The 18,806-nt window shown below is 48.6% G+C and overlaps 1 protein-coding gene across 4 annotated transcripts in view; it reads right to left on the bottom strand.

Moving 5' to 3' along the window:
* TMEM208 (transmembrane protein 208) overlaps window positions 1-18,806 on the bottom strand; it is a 63,815-nt gene that overhangs the window by 12,834 nt on the left and 32,175 nt on the right. For all 4 annotated transcript variants that reach the window (XM_078669213.1, XM_078669212.1, XM_078669215.1 and 1 more), the window contains one exon: window positions 12,953-13,048. Coding sequence is in view for 1 of the 4 variants with exons in the window: in XM_078669212.1 (XP_078525338.1) it covers window positions 12,953-13,048 (96 nt within the window). In the remaining 3 variants the exon portion in view is untranslated. The remainder of the gene's footprint in view (window positions 1-12,952; window positions 13,049-18,806) is intronic.

Below are 18,806 nucleotides of genomic sequence, written 5' to 3'. Positions count from 1 at the left end.
AGTTTTTATCTCCAGATCGGCATTTTTACCATTTGTTTACGAGTGAAATTGATTTCCTGTTTCTCTTGCTACTAGCCAGGGTCAATTCAGTCAGAAGACAAAGATACGCAGGGTAAACATTTATTTATAAAAGCTTGCGAGATATTAGCACCAAGGTTTGACCATCCAGTGCCAAGACACCCAAAAAAACGCCTGGCTAACACTGCAAGAGAACATCCACTTCCAGTTTCACTAGTCCCACAAGAGATGTCTGTTCCAACCAAGTCTAACGTGAGAAAAAGCAAGGAACAAGGAATTTCGCAAGATATTTTTAGCTCGATCATCGTTGTCTACACGAGATTACCCTCCCATAATAAAAATCACACAGTCCAGAAATATAATAGTTTTTATGAATTAAAGTTTGAGACAGAAAAGAGCTCAAATTTTGGGGTAATTAATCCAGAATGTTAAAAGGCCTTAAAGGACTATTTTTTCTGCATTGCACACACATTTATTTAATTTTGATGATGCAAACGGGAAAAGGTTTATTAGTTTAAAGTTTTTTTATTTTTAACAGAAATCCTGTTACTGTTAAACGTGTTTCCTGAGGAAAAATGCAAACACGTAAAACCAAAGGTACATTTTGAGGTATAAAGTCATGTGCGACAAACACAGCCCCTACCCTCAGTGAAAAGAAAACAAGCATTTGCAATGCAACAGGTCTCGCAACTGCACGATTTTTAGCTATTGGCATTGTAAAAGGCAATGCCTTTTATTTAGGTGTTTAAAAAACCTGCAATATTTAAAAAAGGCATTGTCATTCACTATACCAATAGGTCAAAGTTTCTAAAACGCAAGACCTATTGCATTGCAAATGCTTGTTGAACCTTGGTTTGGCTAAACTGTTCAGTTATGTCAGTGTTCAGGTCTGGGTTTTGAAAGGGCAGCTGTCAAGAAACGAATTGCTAACAATTGTGCAGGAGAAAGTCAACGCAAAACAGAAAAGATAGTGGAATTGTAGGCTCAGATGCAGGTTTTGGAGAACAAGGTCGGGAGAGGGGGGGGGCGATAGCCCAGCGTCAACTACTTCTATCCCAGCAACAATTGAAACAGTTGCTCTTAGATGACGCTAGATAGGTGGCGCAGAGTAGGATTTATCAATGGGGCAACAAATTCAGTAAGATGTTACACAGTCTATGTCAGGTTGCACAGACATCTGCACCGGTGCCATTCATCCATGACGTCAAGGGTATGCTATGGTCTAATTCTCTGAAGGTGGCCAAGACCTTTGCAACGTATTACAGAACTCTCTACGCCAGATAAGAGGTCTTGGCTCCGGACCAAATTATTGACTTTGTATGCACCATGTCTCCTCAACCTGTGTCAGATGTGGCACGTCAACAGCTTGACAAACCAATTACTGTAGAGGAGGTAGCGGGGGCTCAAGCTGACCTACGCCTTGTCAAGGCCCCAGGGTCCAATGGATTCCATGTGAGTTCTTGCAGGCATTTATGCCCCAGCCGGGGAAACATTTGTTGGGGGCAATCCAGGAGGCTTACGAGATGGAGATCCTTCCACCTGATTGGCAACATGCGGAAATTGTAGTTTTCCACAAGCAAGGCAACGCCCCGGAGGTGCCGTCCTCTTATCAACCGATTTCGCTTTTGAATATAGAAGTAAAACTGCTTGCTAAGGAATTGGCCGAATGACTTCTTCTACATATCTCCGAACTGGTTCACCCAGATCAGGCCGGTTTTATGATGCAGCAGTCCACCCGCCATAACATTAGATGGGTACACAATGCACTGGTGAAGGTGTCCTGCTTGTGGAAGCCGGCGCCCATTCCCCTGGTGGACATTGATAAGGCTTTGATACGATAAGCTAGGATTATCTATTCATCCTTCTACAGGCTCTTAACCTAGGCCCACGATTCCGCTCATATGTCGGCCTCTTAGATACCGACCTATCAGCATCCGTTTGAGTGGCAGGTGTAGTCTCCAGCCCCTTCCCTATACATAGAGGTACCAGACAAGGGTATCCGCTGTCACCCTGTTGTTCACGCTAGCTGTGGAGTCGCTAGCCGCCTGGGTGCGGCAAGACCCACTAGTATGAGGCTCTGACTGGTCCACAGAAAGATCTGATAGGATAGTGCTATATGGGGACTATGTTAAGTTTTTTCCTACAGACCCTATGTTTTTTGGGCTGCGGATATTACAGATTATGCGGGTCTTTGGCGAATCATTGTGACTTTACATGAATATAGCAAAGTCAATCTTCCCAGTGTGTGGCGCCCAGGGCAGGATGGCGCAGGCAACAGATCTGCTACGTGGTACTAATGGTTTTCATTACTTTGGGGGTCTATATTTCCCCTGATCCAGCTGCCTCTAGGTTCCATAATATCAGCCCTTTGCCGTCCCGGGTTCGGGAGGAGGTGAGGGTATGGGCCCGCTGCCCTTGTCATTGCTGGGAAGGTCAGCCATCTTTAAGATGGTGTCTCTGCCGCGACTGCTGAATCAGCTCCAAAATTACCCCTACGATGTCTCGGGATTGTGGTTCTGACAAATAAATGCTGTCCATAACCACTGCTTGTGGGGGAGGTGGGGTGAGCAATCGTGTGGCGCTTCAAACTTATGTTCAGTCCACTTTTTTGGGGGGGGGGGGGGATGATCCTGCCAAAGCTGTAGCGAGATGGGCGACCAGTCGCTTCTCAACTTCCAATTTAGTCAGGGGGGATGGAGCATCTTCCGCCAGTGACCAGAGTAGTTATATGGATATGGAGGCAGACTGTTCGACGTTTGGACTAGTAGAGGAGACTGACCGGGGAAACCCCGTTGTGGCACAGGATTTTTTTGTGGCAGGTGTTTGTGCTGACGTGGTTTCGGGACTGGCACATCATCAGTCTTTCTCCGTTGGGGGATGTCATGAGGGGAACTGCCCTGAAATCCTTCCAACAAGGCAAATACTAACTCGACTACAGGCAATTTTACAAATACCTAGAGTTCCGCCATACTCTACTCTCACATATACGGAACTGCCTGAGTTCAGCCCACTGGAGGGCAGGCTGTTGATGAGCGACCTGAGGGCCCACAACATCAGACAGATCTTTCAGACTATGGTTAAACATAGCCCCAATACTCTGACAGCCATGCGGACGACTTGGGAGGGGGGGACGAGACATAAAGGACTTGGACAACGATGATTGGACAGAGGCTTTGCCCCCCCGCGTTGAGGCGGTATTCTCTCGCTACTGTCTAATTCAATTCAAGTACTTACATAGGGTCGCTTATACCAGGCACTGCCTATGGCAGATGGTTGTTAGGAGGAGACCTTGCTCCACACAATTTGGAGTTGTGAACCATTGCAGCATTTCTGGAGAGGGGTAACCTCTTGCCTTGCCCAGGTTCTGTCATGGAAAATTCCTCTAGATCCCAAACTGATTATCCTTCATAGTACAAAGCCTACTGGGGGAAATTGCTACAAGCAGCATTTGTTGTTTTTGGGACTTTAGTCAAGCGGGACATATTCCAGTACTGGAGGGCAGATTTGCTGCCTTCGGTGGGAGTGTGGAAGAGGGCTATGGATAATGCATGGGGATGGAGACTGTAGTCTTTCAGATGAGGGGCTGCCCCCAGAAACATGGTAGGGCCTGGCAGCATTGGGCAGAATATCGAGGCACACTATTATCACCTGTACCGCCTGCTCAAGCTCTAATTGAGATGGAGGTACAATCATACGAGCCTACAATATAGGGGATGGTTCCCCTTCCATACACAATACATGTGTACATGTGCATCACTGCTGCACAGGGTTCTGAAGGGAAGTGCCATGTCTGTGTTTGTTTTGTTTGATTATGCATTGCTAGTATCAACGAAACTGGTTGCATTTATGGCTATGCATTTATGCGATGGCTAGTCTGGCCTTGAGGTACTGAAAAAGTCAATAAATTTACTTAAAAAAAAAAAAAGAATTGCTAACAATTGACAGAGAGGGCTTTAGGTATAACCCTTTCAATCATTAGCTTTGATGACCCTCTTTCAGCCACTGTGAAGTAGTAATCTCTCACCTAATGCAATTTTCTGTTTGAATGTATCCTTCTGCATTCTCTGAGTGCTGCACTCAAGTATATCAGAGAGTGCTTTACAACTACAGCCATCTATGCACCACCCCTGCATGCATCTTCCCATGTCTCTCGATCTGTGTGCATACTGCATTCATTAGTACATTAAATCCAGACCTATTGTGTCAAGAATCCAGACTCCAAGTAAATTGCATTAACTCTCTTTATTGCATCCACCACAGGTAACACAGCAACCTTTGAATCAGCCGCAATCCAACTGCTTCAGAACTCTACAGATTACCTCAGAGTTAAAGAGACCGAGGCAGATTACATCATACGCATCTTGCTATTTCAGGTCAGCGTCTGCCCAGGATCTTTTAAAGGTCATGTTTTATGTAACCCTTTTAAGAAGCAGTGGTATGAAATTCCTATAGCCGACAACCAGGACATATTGTTTGGGGTCAAGGACAACAAGTTTTCATGTTTGTTTTGTCCTTGGGACAAGTAGGCAAAAACCCCTGGAGCACAAACCAATTGGCTGCCAGTTTACAGTATCACATTACGGATAACGGCAAGGCATCGTACGCAGTTACGGTAATATTTGTGTCCATATGTTAATGCTGTTTGATCTTGTATTTATGGTTCATTAATACAGTCTTCCAGTGCGTACACGTTTGCAGACTAACAATATGAGTGTACATACATTGCTCCCAGAATGCTCTCTAATTAGATGCAAATATGTGCAAAAGCTTGAAAGCAAGACTGATGATCCTTTGCTTTCAAAATAAAATGTTCACAAAAAAATGCAACTAGGTAAAACAAGAGTTTTGCTAAAAAGTTAAATTGTAGGTAACATTTATTTGAAGCATCATTTAGTAAAATGTGTTGCTGCATGCAAGTATTTTAAAATATTATTCATAATGGAAAATCAGTGCAATAATGGGAAACTTTGGCGAAGTCAAAAGGTCTGCTATTGTTGGTCAGCCTTTTGGTTTTGTCAATGCGTGTCTAGCTTTGATATGGTTTTTGTAAATCTTTGTGGGAGCTGCCAGGCCCTCACCATTATAACCAACATTGGCAAAAAGCAATAATATTTTTGGATCTCAAAAAACACACAATGCTGCAGTAGTCCCTGGCACTGAACAAAACTACTTTGTGCGACGATAAGCATAAGGGGGGGGGGGGAGAGAAAGAGAAAGAGAGAGAAAGAGAGAGAAAGAGAGAGAAAGAGAGAGAGAGAGAGAGAGAGAGAGAGAGAGAGAGAGAGAGAGAGAGAGAGAGAGAGAGAGAGAGAGAGAGAGAGAGAGAGAGAGAGAGAGAGAGAGAGAGAGAAAAAAAAAAGTCTTGGTTAGCTCCAGACCAAGTTGGGGGCCCATTTGTTAAAGAAAGTCGCAATATTGCACCCATGGTATATGTCCTGCATTAGTGCAGATTTACAACATTCATGAATTCACAAGAATTCACTAAAGTATGCCAGGAAAATCGTACTCCTAGAAAATATTTGTGAACTGCTTTTTAGCACGAGCAAACATGCAAATTTAAATTTGGTCATGCGAAAATCTGTTGGTCGTTTCCAAGTTTATTTTCCCTCCAACCACTTTTTTTTAAATTATTCTTTTTATTAATACAAGGCATTCAAACACGTGCATAGAACAGAGGCAAGACATTTCCATACATCATTACAATAAATCAACAATATCTGGGAGGATGTAAAAAGAAAGGAGGGGGGGGGACCGAGACACTTTTATACACTTGGGTCACGGGGATGCGAGTATATCCAAGAGAGGGTCAACCGGTGGCCACCAAATCTCTCCCCTGTATCGGTTCCACAACCCCCAAATAGTCATCCATTTACGGGGCCGGCCTCTGGCCAGGTAGACGGTCTTTTCCCGAAACATACACCAGTCCATGCTCTTTTTCCATTCCTCAAGCGTGGGCGGTCTCCCAGACCCCCACTGCTGTGCTATATTCCGTTTCGCTATCATTGCCCCTAGAGTGGCCCATTTGGTCTGTGCTGTGTTTAGATCTGTTGGTTCCCAGATATTGAGGAGACATGTTCTCGCCTCTGGAAGTACTGTTACCCCCAACACCTCTCGCATAACATCATGTATCGAACTCCAGTAATCCACCATATAGCGACACTCCCAGAGGATATGGAGGAATGTGCCCACCTGCCCACACCCTCTCCTGCACAAACTGTCCTCAGAAAGCCCCATCCTAACCAGGCGTGGACCTGTGACATACACTCTATGTCATGGGTACTCACAAACTTTCGCTCGGGGGCCAAATTTACAGTGTGGTTTGTGGCTGAGGGCCGCACCGGTGGGGGCGGGGTCAGAGGGGGAGGGGGGCGGGGCTAAAGCAAACAAAAATTGTGACCATGAGGTTAAACACAGGTTCCTGCAGCGGAAACCTTCGTCCACTGAGCTACCAGACCCAGCATACACACATCTTTCTCTCTCTCCCTCCTTCTCTCTCTCGCTCTGTGTCTCCCTCCCTCTCTCTCCCTCCCTCTGTGTCTCCCTCCCTCCCGGTGTGTCTCCCTCCCCGACTCCCACTCTCCCTCTGTGTCTCCCTCCCTGTCTCCCACTCTCCCTCTGTGTCTCCCTCCCTGTCTCCCACTCTCCCCCTGTATCTCCCTCCCGGTCTCCCACTCTCCCTCTGTGTCTCCCTCCCAGTCTCCCTCTCCCTCTGTATCTCCCTCCCTGTCTCCCACTCTCCCTCTCCCTCTGTGTCTCCCTCCCAGTCTCCCTCTGTATCTCCCTCCCTGTCTCCCACTCTCCCTCTGTGTCTCCCTCCCTGTCTCTCTCTCCCTCTGTATCTCCCTCCGTCTCCCACTCTCCCTCTGTATCTCCCTCTGTCTCCCACTCTCCCTCTGTGTCTCCCTCCCTGTCTCCCACTCTCCCTCTGTGTCTCCCTCCCAGTCTCCCACTCCTCTCTGTGTCTCCCTCCCTGTCTCCCACTCTCCCTCTGTGTCTCCCTCCCTGCCTCCCGCTCTCCCTCTGTGTATCCCTCCCTGTCTCCCACTGTATCTCCCTCCCTGTCTCCCACTCTCCCTCTGTGTCTCCCTCCCTGTCTCTCTCTCCCTCTGTATCTCCCTCCGTCTCCCACTCTCCCTCTGTATCTCCCTCTGTCTCCCACTCTCCCTCTGTGTCTCCCTCCCTGTCTCCCACTCTCCCTCTGTGTCTCCCTCCCTGTCTCCCACTCTCCCTCTGTGTCTCCCTCCCACTCTCCCTCTGTATCCCCCTCCCCGTCTCCCACTCTCCCTCTGTGTCTCCCTCCCTGTCTCCCTCTGTGTCTCCCACTCTCCCTCCGAGTCGCCCTCCCTCCCTCCGTGTCGGCCTCCCTCCCTCCGTGTCGCCCTCCCTCCCTCCGTGGCTCCCTCCCTCCCTCCCTCCGTGGCTCCCTCCCTCCCTCCGTGGCTCCCTCCCTCCGTGGCTCCCTCCCTCCGTGGCTCCCTCCCTCCCTCCGTGGCTCCCTCCCTCCCTCCGTGGCTCCCTCCCTCCGTGGCTCCCTCCCTCCGTGGCTCCCTCCCTCCGTCTGTGTCTCCCTCCCTGTCTCCCAGTCTGTTTCCCTTCCTCCCTCTGTGTCTCCCACTCTCCCTCTGTGTCTCCCTCCCAGTCTCCCTCTCCCTCCCAGTCTCCCACTCCCCCTCTGCGTCTCCCTTCCAGTCTCCCACTCTCCCTCTGTGTCTCCCTCCCAGTCTCCCACTCTCCCTCTGTCTCTCCCTCCCAGTCTCCCACTCTCCATCTGTGTCTCCCTCCCTGTCTCCCTCTGTGTCTCCCACTCTCCCTCTGTGTCTCCCTCCCTGTCTCCCACTGTTTCCCTCCCCCTCTCCCTCTGTGTCTCCCTCCCAGTCTCCCTCTATATCCCCCTCCCTGTCTCCCACTCTCCCTCTGTATCCCCCTCCCTGTCTCCCACTCTCCCTGTGTCTCCCTCCCTGTCTCCCTCTGTGTCTCCCACTCTCCCTCTGTGTCTCCCTCCCTGTTTCCCTCCCTCCCTCTGTGTCTCCCTCCCTCTGTGTCTCCCTCCCTCTGTGTCTCCCTCCCTCTGTGTCTCCCTCCTTCTGTGCCTTCTGTGTCTCCCTCCCTCCGAGTCTCCCTCCCTCCGAGTCTCCCTCCCTCCGAGTCTCCCTCCCTCCGAGTCTCCCTCCCTCCGAGTCTCCCTCCCTCCGTGCCTCCCTCCCTCCGTGCCTCCCTCCCTCCGTGCCTCCCTCCCTCCGTGTCTCCCTCCCTCCGTGTCTCCCTCCCTCCGTGTCTCCCTCCCTCCGTGTCTCCCTCCCTCCGTGTCTCCCTCCCTCCGTGTCTCCTTCCCTCCGTGTCTCCCTCCCTCCTTCTGTGTCTCCCTCCCTCCCTCTGTGTCTCCCTCCCTGTCTCCCACTCGGTTTCCCTCCCTCCCTCTGTGTCCCTCCCTCCCTCTGTGTCTCCCTCCCTCCCTCTGTGTCTCCCTCCCAGTCTCCCACTCTCCCTCTGCGTCTCCCTCCCAGTCTCCCACTCCTCTCTGTGTCTCCCTCCCAGTCTCCCACTCCTCTCTGTGTCTCCCTCCCAGTCTCCCACTCCTCTCTGTGTCTCCCTCCCAGTCTCCCACTCTCCCTCTGGGTCTCCCTCCCTGTCTCCCACTCTCCCTCCGTGTCACCCTCCCTCCCTCCGTGTCGCCCTCCCTCCCTCCGTGGCTCCCTCCATCCCTCCGTGGCTCCCTCCCTCCGTGGCTCCCTCCCTCCGTGGCTCCCTCCCTCCGTGGCTCCCTCCCTCCGTCTGTGTCTCCCTCCCTGTCTCCCAGTCTGTTTCCCTTCCTCCCTCTGTGTCTCCCACTCTCCCTCTGTGTCTCCCTCCCAGTCTCCCTCTCCCTCCCACTCTCCCTCTGTGTCTCCCTCCCTGTCTCCCACTCTCTGTTTCCCTCCCTCCGTGTCTCCCTCCCTGTCTCCCACTCTCCCTCTGGGCCTCCCTCCCAGTATCCCACTCTCCCTCTGTGTCTCCCTCTCCCTCTGGGTCTCCCTTTCAGTCGTCCACTCCCCCTCTGTGTCTCCCTCCCAGTCTCCCACTCTCCCTCTGTGTCAACCTCCCGGTCTCCCTCTGTGTCTCCCTTCCAGTCTCCCCCTCCCCCTCTGTGTCTCCCTCTGTGTCTCCCTCTGTGTCTCCCTCCCTGTCTCCCACTCTCCCTCTGTGTCGCCCTCCATCCCTCTGTGTCTCCCTCCCTGTCTCCCACTCGCTGTCTCCCTCCCTCCCTCCCTCTCTGTCCTCTCACCTGTGTGTGTGTGTGTGTGTGTGTCAGCCCTCAGCCCGGGCTGAGACTGCTTCCCCGGCCGCGCGCACACAGCCGCACCAAGTACTTCATGGGTCTTTAAAAGACCATTTACATGTTAATTAGGCTTTGTTGAATTTCACCTCTTAGGCCCCTGCAGCTCCCCTCGGACAATTACTGGAATCCCCCGGGCCCCCACAGAGCAATGTCTGAGTCCGCGCTGCTGCAGCTGTATTTGCGAACACTATTTAATTTATTTAATTTTAAACACAGGTGTCTGCAATGTCCACGGGCTGCCCAGGAAGGCTTGTCGGGCCGCCACCGGCCCGCGGGCCGTACTAGGAGTACCCCTGCTCTATGTAGTATTTTCAACTGGACTAGCCTCAGTCGCGCTGGATTCGCAACCTCTTTTGGGGAGGACACGGCCGATTGCCAGTCTTCATCATCCAGTTCAAGGCTGTCTCTCATCCACTTACCTCTCAGCTCCACAAGGAGATCTACTCTGTGGTTAATTAATTTCTTATAAACGAGGGAAATAGTCCTATCCGGCAAATGCCCATCCAATATTCTATCTTCCAATGGCAAGGCCTCATGCATCTCCTCCTCTGCCGGTATTGCTGACTGTAGCACATGTCGAACCTGCACATTGCGGAAAAACTCCGCTCCACTCAACTCAAATTCAGTCTGTAATTCGGCAAACGTTTTAATCCTACCTTTGCTCCAAATATCGCCGATTTTAGCAATCCCTATCAAGTCCCACTTATCGAAACCCTTAATGTTCCAAAGATTGCCCAGCCTGTCCGAGTCAAATAGTGGAGTGGCCAGCGTAAGGCGGTCCCTCCACCCCAAAGAGCTAGTGGCATCATGCCATATCTGAACCGCTATTTTCGTAGGTCCCGTCAAACTTTTCCCTGCCGACTTGGTATACAGAGCTCTACTATAATTTCCACCCGGGAGTAGCCATCTATCTATTGCATATCCAGGGTACGAGCGGGGCCCATAAGTACCCTGATTTATGGCTGCCAATTGAGAAGCCCAATAATACCTTGTAATGTAATGTAATACCACCATCATACCATGGTAACATCAATTTAGCCAAAGCAATACGAGGTCTACCCTCCCATAACAAACTACGCTGCACCCCCTCCACCTCTCGGAAATAACTAGCAGGGATTGTGTCTAATGTATTCTGGAGGGCATAAAGAAAACGAGGTAGGGACATCATCTTAAAAAGGGCCGCTCTCCCCAACAGGGAGAGGGGCAGCTTCTTCCAACTATTTACGTCGCTTTTCAACCTAATCAAAGGGGGCAGGAGGTTTCTCTCATATCGAACTATGGGATCCTTTGAAATAAAGATCCCCAAATACTTAAACCCATCAATAGCGATTTGAATCAGGCAATTTTGTGGGGGAGTCGGGGTGTCACCACTTAGTACATACAAATAGGATTTCCCCCAATTTATAGTGAGCCCCGAATTCCTTCCATAAGAGGCCAACACATCACAGACGACATTTAAAGACTTCCTTGGTGAAGTCAAATAGAGCAGAATATCATCCGCGTATAGAGAGATCCTGTCCTCCACCTGAGGAGACCATCGAATACCTCGATTGGAAGACTCCCAAAGGATCCAGGCCGCCAAAGGCTCAAGTGCCAATCAAAATAACAGGGGAGAGAGCAGACACCCCTGTCGGGTGCCACGCCCCAAACAAAATGTTGCTGAAACTCGGTTATTCACTACTACCTGAGCAAGAGGTACAGTATACAACAGACGCACCCATCTAATAAACTCCGGTCCGAATCCGAACTTAGCCAAAAGTGCCCACAGACACGAACATTCCAACGTGTCGAAGGCCATCGTTGCGTCAAGGGATGCTATTATAGCCTGTTCCTTCAGGGTATGGGCCCTAGCCAAAACCCCGTGTAATCTACGAAGATTTAACGCCGTGTTCCTGTGGGGAATAAAACCCGATTGATCAGCATGTATCAGGCCGCTAATAACCTTAACCAGCCTATTGGACAATAGTTTAGCAAGAATCTTAGGTTCAGCGTTCAGTAAAGAGATAGGCCTAAAGGAGGCACATTTGGTTTTAGTTTTCCCCTCCTTATGGATAACTACGGTCGATGCCACTCTCCGATCATACGGTAATACTCCCCGTTCTTGCGCTTCCAAAAACATACCTCTGAGATAGCGGGCAATCACATCCGGTCTCAGCTTATCCAACTCAATCGGGAGCCCATTAGGTCCCAGTGCCTTACCGGAATTCAAGGAGCGCACTGCCAGAGCCACTTCATCTACGGTAAGGGCATTACCCATGAATTCTCGGTCCTCCTTAGTTAGGCCAGGGAGCTGGATATCTCGCAATAACAAATGAGAGTCCTCCTCCGGCAGCCCCGCAACCGAGGTATACACTGTACGAAAATATTCTCCAAAACTATCTACTATGCCCTGGGGGTCTGTTATACGCGTTCCCTCAGCTCCTCCAACCACTTTTTATCCATCCCTGGAAGACGTTTTACTCCTACCGAGAAGAGCAGGCGAAAACCTCTAAATATGCAATTTGGTAGGTTTGCACAGACTCAAAAGGGTATTCCAGCCTGGAACTATTGCTTAATGCTACCTCCAGCCCCAGTATGAAGATATGCAGAAAGGTGGCTAAATAAAGAAATTGCTGGAATTCAAACCCCACTATAATATGAACCCTGGCATAATCAAAAGATTAAACATTCTTTCAGATGGAATAGTCCAGGGAGAATTTTAAAGTCTGGTGGTCCAAAGGTTCAATAGAACTAAATGGGGAGGAAGACGTTTTGTGAACACCCGCCAAGTTATGGAATTTAGTACCCCCCCACCCCACGCTTATTTCAATCTTGTTTTGCTTTAGGAAAGAACTGCAAACGTGGCTTTATCACCCACTAAGTTTCTCTTATGGCTCAGGTTTTTCTGACACAGTGCTAGCTCCTTGACACTAGCTCCATAACATTAACATTAATATCAGAGCTTTTATATAATGATAGTGCTGCCATAAATTGTCGCTGCACTGCGTGGCACCAAAGGGACAAGTGGATTGTTTTACAGGACAAGTGGATTTCTGAAGCAACCTGTCCCATGGACAGGTAGATATTTTATTAAATTCCACAACCCTAAAGATGTAAAATCAGCTTTTTTTTTTTAAACTACCAGGGTCACAAAAGCATGTAGGCCGAGAAATAAAATACAGGAGGAAGAAATGTAGAAAGAAAATGGGAAAAAGAACAACAACAAAAAAGAAGGAAGCAGAAAGGGAGACACGGGGGAGGGGGGAGAGAGACAGATAGAGTGAGAGACTAAGAGAGAGAGATACACTGTGAGACAGAGACCAATAGAGAGATTGTGGGCAGAGAATTACATCCACAAAATAGTAACTAGCACTGATATTTAATGAGGTTAAAGGTGAAAAAAAGTTACAATCCAATAAATGAAGATTTTTGACAGAAGTAACAAGGATTAGGAATCAATATGACCCCTCATGCATCTACTATACATTTTAAAATTAAACGAAGCATTAAAATCAAAACAAGTCATCAAACAAGGATCTCTAGAATGAAAAGTAACCACATCCAAATAATGAAGGAAGAGAAGCAATAAAGTCAATGGGTCTACGGCTGACAAGCCTAAACAAGTACAAAACTACTTACCACAGCTCCCAAGACAATGCGAAGATAAAATGTCAGTGTCTCCTTGTTCTCCTCGAAAATCTGCTTTTTACCTTTCGTTCCGACCTTCCCTTTGGGCTGCAAGGATGAAAAATTATTTATTAGGAAACACAATATGGACCACTATTTAACCATGAATGGTGGTAAAATATGGTTACATGATGGGACTACTAGAACAGCCCGAGAAGGATAGTGTATATTTTGATCACTGTACACGGTCACATCTGGAAATTGGCAGACCTGGCATGTCAGATTACTGACCTCATTGGTGAGGGAGTGCCAGAGGTGTAGGGAGAGAAGTGTTTGGAACTTTATTATATCACAGCACAACTCCAGTATGCAAGGATGTGGTGTAGCAAAGCAGAAAAATAAATCCTCAGAAAGGTGGTGGAGGGGGTCATTATTACCGGTGCGCTTGATGAGGGGAATTAATCAGTCTAACAAGATCCTACAGATGATATGACAAATGTCGAAGGCTTAGGAGACTGTAGTTAGGAGGGTGCTGGCGAGAGCTGCCTTCTCCAGAGCCCTTTCAAGGCGGTGAACATAGCTCTACCAGAAAATAAATTAAAGCATGTCTATGGCACGATGGGAAAATGGATGTATCACACTGGGGGACTTACAGTGCCGAAAGGTTAATCACTTTTGGAGAAGCATGTGACAATTTTAACATGGGCAGAGACAGTTTCTGGAATTTGCAAAGCTAGCTAATACAGCCAGGGAAATATGGGTGTACTTCCGGGGCACCCCACAGCCAAGTCACACCTTACAGGACCTGTTGGGGACTGAATATACTTGACACTTGATCTCTCAATTGTATAAGACACTTAAGGCCGATATACCAAAAACCCATTCGAAAGTCAGGCAGAGATGGGATTAGGACTTACCTGAACCACTGTTTGATCAGGAGTGGGAGGCTGCATGCATATAGGTTCAGAAAATAGCAAGTAGTGCAAGGTTTAAGTTGACGTATTTATATGTATTGTATAGCAGGTACCTCGCCCCAGAGAGACTTCACAAAATATATCCAGATAAATCCACTGCTTGTATAAGATGCACTAAAAACAATGCAATATCTAAACACGTTCCCTGAATATGTTGGCTATTGTGTAATACTGGGAAGAGGTAGTGAGAAATCTGAGACAGGCTTCCTCCTTTAAACTTGAGACTACGAAGAGGCATTGCTTGTTGGGTCTTATACTGAAACACAAAAAGGACAAAACCCAGTATAAATTTGCTTCTCTGGGTTACCTATGTGGTAACTGCAGCATAACAATACAGTGTATGTCACCTTGATCCCCCACTTACTCTGCTTGGCTGCGGGACATGAAGGAATGGGCCTTGGCAGAAGAAAGGTGTTGTAAGTAGATTAGGTAGGCAGCAGGACACGTCTCCAGGTTATTAAGATAGTACAGCAGAGCAGTAAACCTCACAGCTGACTAGAACATCAACTGCCAAGGCTGGAACCTTCACATACAACATAGAACACTCTTAGGTACTATGGGAGGTTGGGAAGATAGAAACCCTAAGAAAGGACTACTGACACCAAGTAGCCATATTGAATGAAGTACAAATATACAACATATCTTCTCCCTTTACAGATAAAGAAAGATGAAAGACTCAAAAAACGTAGTAAGAGTTAAAGCTCGAGAAACACGAAGAAGAAAACACATAACACGTAGGAGGTCAGCGACCTCATGGACTTCCAGATCACGAAAGGAAGAAAATCAGGATCAAGATGAGAATGATGATGAAGATCATGATGACCACTTTCTCCCCTTTGATTGACAAAACATGAAGAGCCAGTCTACTCTCTACAATCCGTCATTGTGGCCAGCAAAAACGGGAATAGACAGTTTTCTTTCTCCAATCAGGGTTTGTCCGTTGCGGCTTCCCGCTCATTGTTGAAGATAGAACAGTTCAACAAGTGCCTCAATGGGTCAAAAGTTCTGGAAGGATGTTCCCATAGAAAAATTTAGAGCCAGATCTCTTGTCCAAGATGAAGTTCGGGACCAGGTGTCTAGGTTCTGGTTCTTATTCTCGGGTTATGGGCCTCTAGTTGTCATTCAGGCCTCTGAGTTACCTTTAAAATTGTATTTCTTTTGTGGACAAACTGGCTTAGCACTGTCGGCTATAAGCCTGGTTTAAATTGCGGAACATTTATCCCGGTTCAGAGAACCACCTTGTCACAACTTTCTGTTGTGGTACTGGAACTCTTGTCCGTCATGAATCTCGGTTGTGAACTCTACCGGTCCTGGGACTTCCTTTGTCCACTCCCGGTATGGATTGTGGGACCTTTGTCCTCTTGCGGTCCTGGGATGTCCTTTGTCCTCTTCCGGTTCTAATTCTGGGACCTTTGTCCCGTTCCGGTCCTGGGACATCCTTCGTCCTCTCCCGGTACTGATTCTGGGACATACTTTGTCCCCCTCTGGTTCTGCCGGTCTTTGGACTTGTATTGTCCACTCCTCGTTCTGATTATGTCGGTCCAGGTTCAAGACTCTCTCTCTCAGTCCTTAGTTTTCCCTGAGTTGGGGTTTGAGTCACAATAGTTTTCTCCAGGTCAATACATCTCTTCTTATGACTTTGAGACTGATATATATCTGCCTCACTCGCTTTTGAGCTGCTCCCTGTCAAACGCTGGAATTAAGAATTACTCTCTCCAGAAGTTGATGGTGGCTGCCTAATAGGTTTTTTTCCGGTGTATTATCCGTTACGCTCCTTTTCTTTTAAATGCTCACATCTGTGCTGTGTTCTCACCTTTGGGTTTCATTTGAAGACTTTACTTTGATGTGCTTTTTAACATCACCATAAAAACCATCACACTGCATGTGTGTATCCCAAAGATCAAATGTCTCAAGGCACAACTCCCTGTAGTTGCATAGATACCACCATGACTATATAGTGAGGCTTCTCTTTGCTTTGAGTTATAAATCACTTGTACTGCCTTAGATCATTCTGGCTTTCAAAAGCAGATAAATAATGTGAAATTTCTATTTTTAACTTCAAGAAACAAAACCACAAATAAAATACTTTAAAAATCCACCAGATGGCACTGTTGTCCAACATTTAAAACTACAACTGCCTTTAAACTCGCGTGCTCGTGAGGTGAAAACCATCAAATCAAATGTGATCCTTCTATCACCAAACCATTTGATTGATTGAAGATCCGGTAAATAAGTGTAGCGTTAGCGTTCTAGTTGGCGCGGGCAGCGTGATGACGCTGCACGCCCGCGGCCATGTTGGCGATGCACGCGCATCGCGGGGAAAAAGAGCGCGAGTGCCAGAGCCGGAGAGTTAGCGGCTCGGCGCTCTCTGATGGGAGTTTAACGATAAATAAATCCTCGAACCACATAGCGTCTCCTGTCTTCATTTGGGAGGAACCATGAACATTACAATGGCGACGAGCTCGGGATATGACTGGAAGGAAGGAAAAAAAAAAAAAGAAAACATACGAAGGACAAATAACCTACCCAGCCAGAAGTGGCAGCCACTGAGCCCTGAGAAGGAGCGCAGCACATCAGCACCACGTGGTTGACAAAATAACCACCAACCCAGGAACGGAACCATCAGAGAGCGTGGCAGAGCCCACCGACATACAGAGGGGCCAGATTGCACACCAGGAAACAAAAAGGGGTAAGAGTCCAAGGGATACCCCCCACATAGACACACCCTTTGGGGCTGGAGCGCTGGCGACCCCGGAAAAGAGCGAAGGGGAAGACAATAAAAGCCCCCAGAGGCGGCAAGGCAAGCAGGAGGAGGACGATTCGCCTGGCAGCCCCAAGAACCAGAGTGGGTCCGGCCCCCCGGTGAAGCGCGAAAGCATGTGCGCCCAGGCATCGTCGGCGACAGCACCTGTACCATTCCTTCCCAAGCAAGGGGAACCTCTCATGAGGTGGGAAGATTGGAGAGACTACATAGACAATTTTATTGAAGTGCTGGAGGATGAAAATGAAGAGAAATTTACAAGCAAGAGGAAGAGAAGAATATTGTTACACAACCTAGGCCCGGAGGGGCTAAGAGTTTTCAAGAACCTAGTACCCAAGCAGCGGGCAAGCACTGATGATGATGTGTACGCCCATGCAATCGAAGAGTTGAACGAACACTTTCGACCGGCCGTCTGTGTTTCTATCTACAGATACAACTTTCAACAGAGGAAACAAGAGACAGGGGAGTCAGTTGAGGAATACGTAGCGGCATTGAGGAAGTTGGCCTCTACGTGCAAGTATGATGCATTCCAGGATGAGTTCATCAAAGATCAGATTGTTATGCACACCACGAACAAAGTGGTGCAGGAAAAGCTTTGGGCGAGCGGAGACGCCTCGCTGAAGGAAGTCATGGTGATAGTCAAGAAAGCGGAATTGGCAAAGCGCTGTGCCGATGCGGCAAAGAAAGAGACGGCGGCCAGGCCGATGGTGAACAGGATAGAAGATGAAGTGCCCCGGAGAGAGGGCAAGTACAAAAGCACCGCACAGAAGAGTCCGAACAAATGGCAGGGCAATTCAGGACCCCCAGGAAAACAGGCGGGCGCCAATAAGAGGAGCTGCTACAGATGCGGCAGCATGGCACACGAGGCTCACGACAGGAAATGCCCGGCGTTTCGCACCAAATGCCTGTTCTGCGGCATCGTAGGGCACTATGAGATGGTGTGCCGCAGGAAGTCTACCAGGACCATGGTGAAGTTCGTAGACCAGGGGCAGGAAGACCTGGAGAGAGACGAAGATGAAGAGGACGACACCGTATTATGCATCTACGACCAAGTACTATGCGTCGACACCAAGAGGTCAACCAAACCTGTGTTGGATATGACGATCGGAGGAGTGCCAATAAGTATAGTGGCAGACACAGGCTCGCCCTACACAATAGTCCAGAGGGCGGTATGGAACGAAACATTTAAGCCGACACTGGGCCCGGAACTGGAGCGTCTGGACATACGACCGGTCACGTACAATGGAGACCGCATACCCATGGCAGGGTTTAGACCGTTGAAGTTCGAATTCAGGGGGCGCAGTGCCATCTGCAAACTGTACGTCTCGGAGAAGGGACCCTCAGTCTTGGGTTGGCTGGACCAAGGTGACTTGGGCATCAAACTGGACCTGGGAGGAAAGGTTCAGATACTGCTCACTGAACCAGAAAGCTGGCCAGATCTAGACCGATGGAGGAAGGAGTACCCTAAGGTATTTGGAGGCACAGTGGGAAAACTGGAGAAGTTTGCACACAAGATCGTACTGAAAGAAGGAGCAGTACCGGTGTCACATAAGTGAGAAACGTACCGTTGGCTGTTAGAGAGGCAGTGCAAGATGAGCTACAAGAGCTGGAGAAAAAAGGCATAATCGAACCCATTACATGCGCAGATTGGCTGGCGCCACTTGTGGTGGTAATGAAACCCAGTGGAAAGGTCAGGCTATGTGTTGATCTCCGCGAGCTCAACAAGAATATTGTTGTAGAAAAGTTCCCCTTACCTCGCATCGAGGAGATGCTAGCGAAGACCAGAGGAATAAAGTGGTATTCGACCATCGACTTAACCTCCGCATACCACCAGATCGCGTTACATCATGAGAGCAAGAGGTTGACGTCCTTCATTACTCCCTTCGGATGTTACCAGTTCTGTTGCATGCCGTTTGGACTGGCATCAGCAGCAGCGGTGTTCCAGAAACTGATGCACCAACTGTTCAGGAACATGGAGGGCATCCAGTACTTTCAGGATGACATCCTAGTGATGGGAAGAGACAGGATAGACCACGACGCCAAGTTAACCAAGGTACTGAGTGTTCTGGAGGAAAAGGGCCTGACGGCAGAGTGGGAGAAATGCCGGTTAGGTATGGAGTCAGTGACCTAC

The sequence above is a fragment of the Lissotriton helveticus genome, chromosome 12, assembly GCF_964261635.1.
Source record: "Lissotriton helveticus chromosome 12, aLisHel1.1, whole genome shotgun sequence".
Classification (NCBI taxonomy): domain Eukaryota; kingdom Metazoa; phylum Chordata; class Amphibia; order Caudata; family Salamandridae; genus Lissotriton; species Lissotriton helveticus.
The sequence above is the reverse complement of the archived record's forward strand: the minus strand, read 5'-3'. Positions and strand labels throughout refer to the sequence as shown.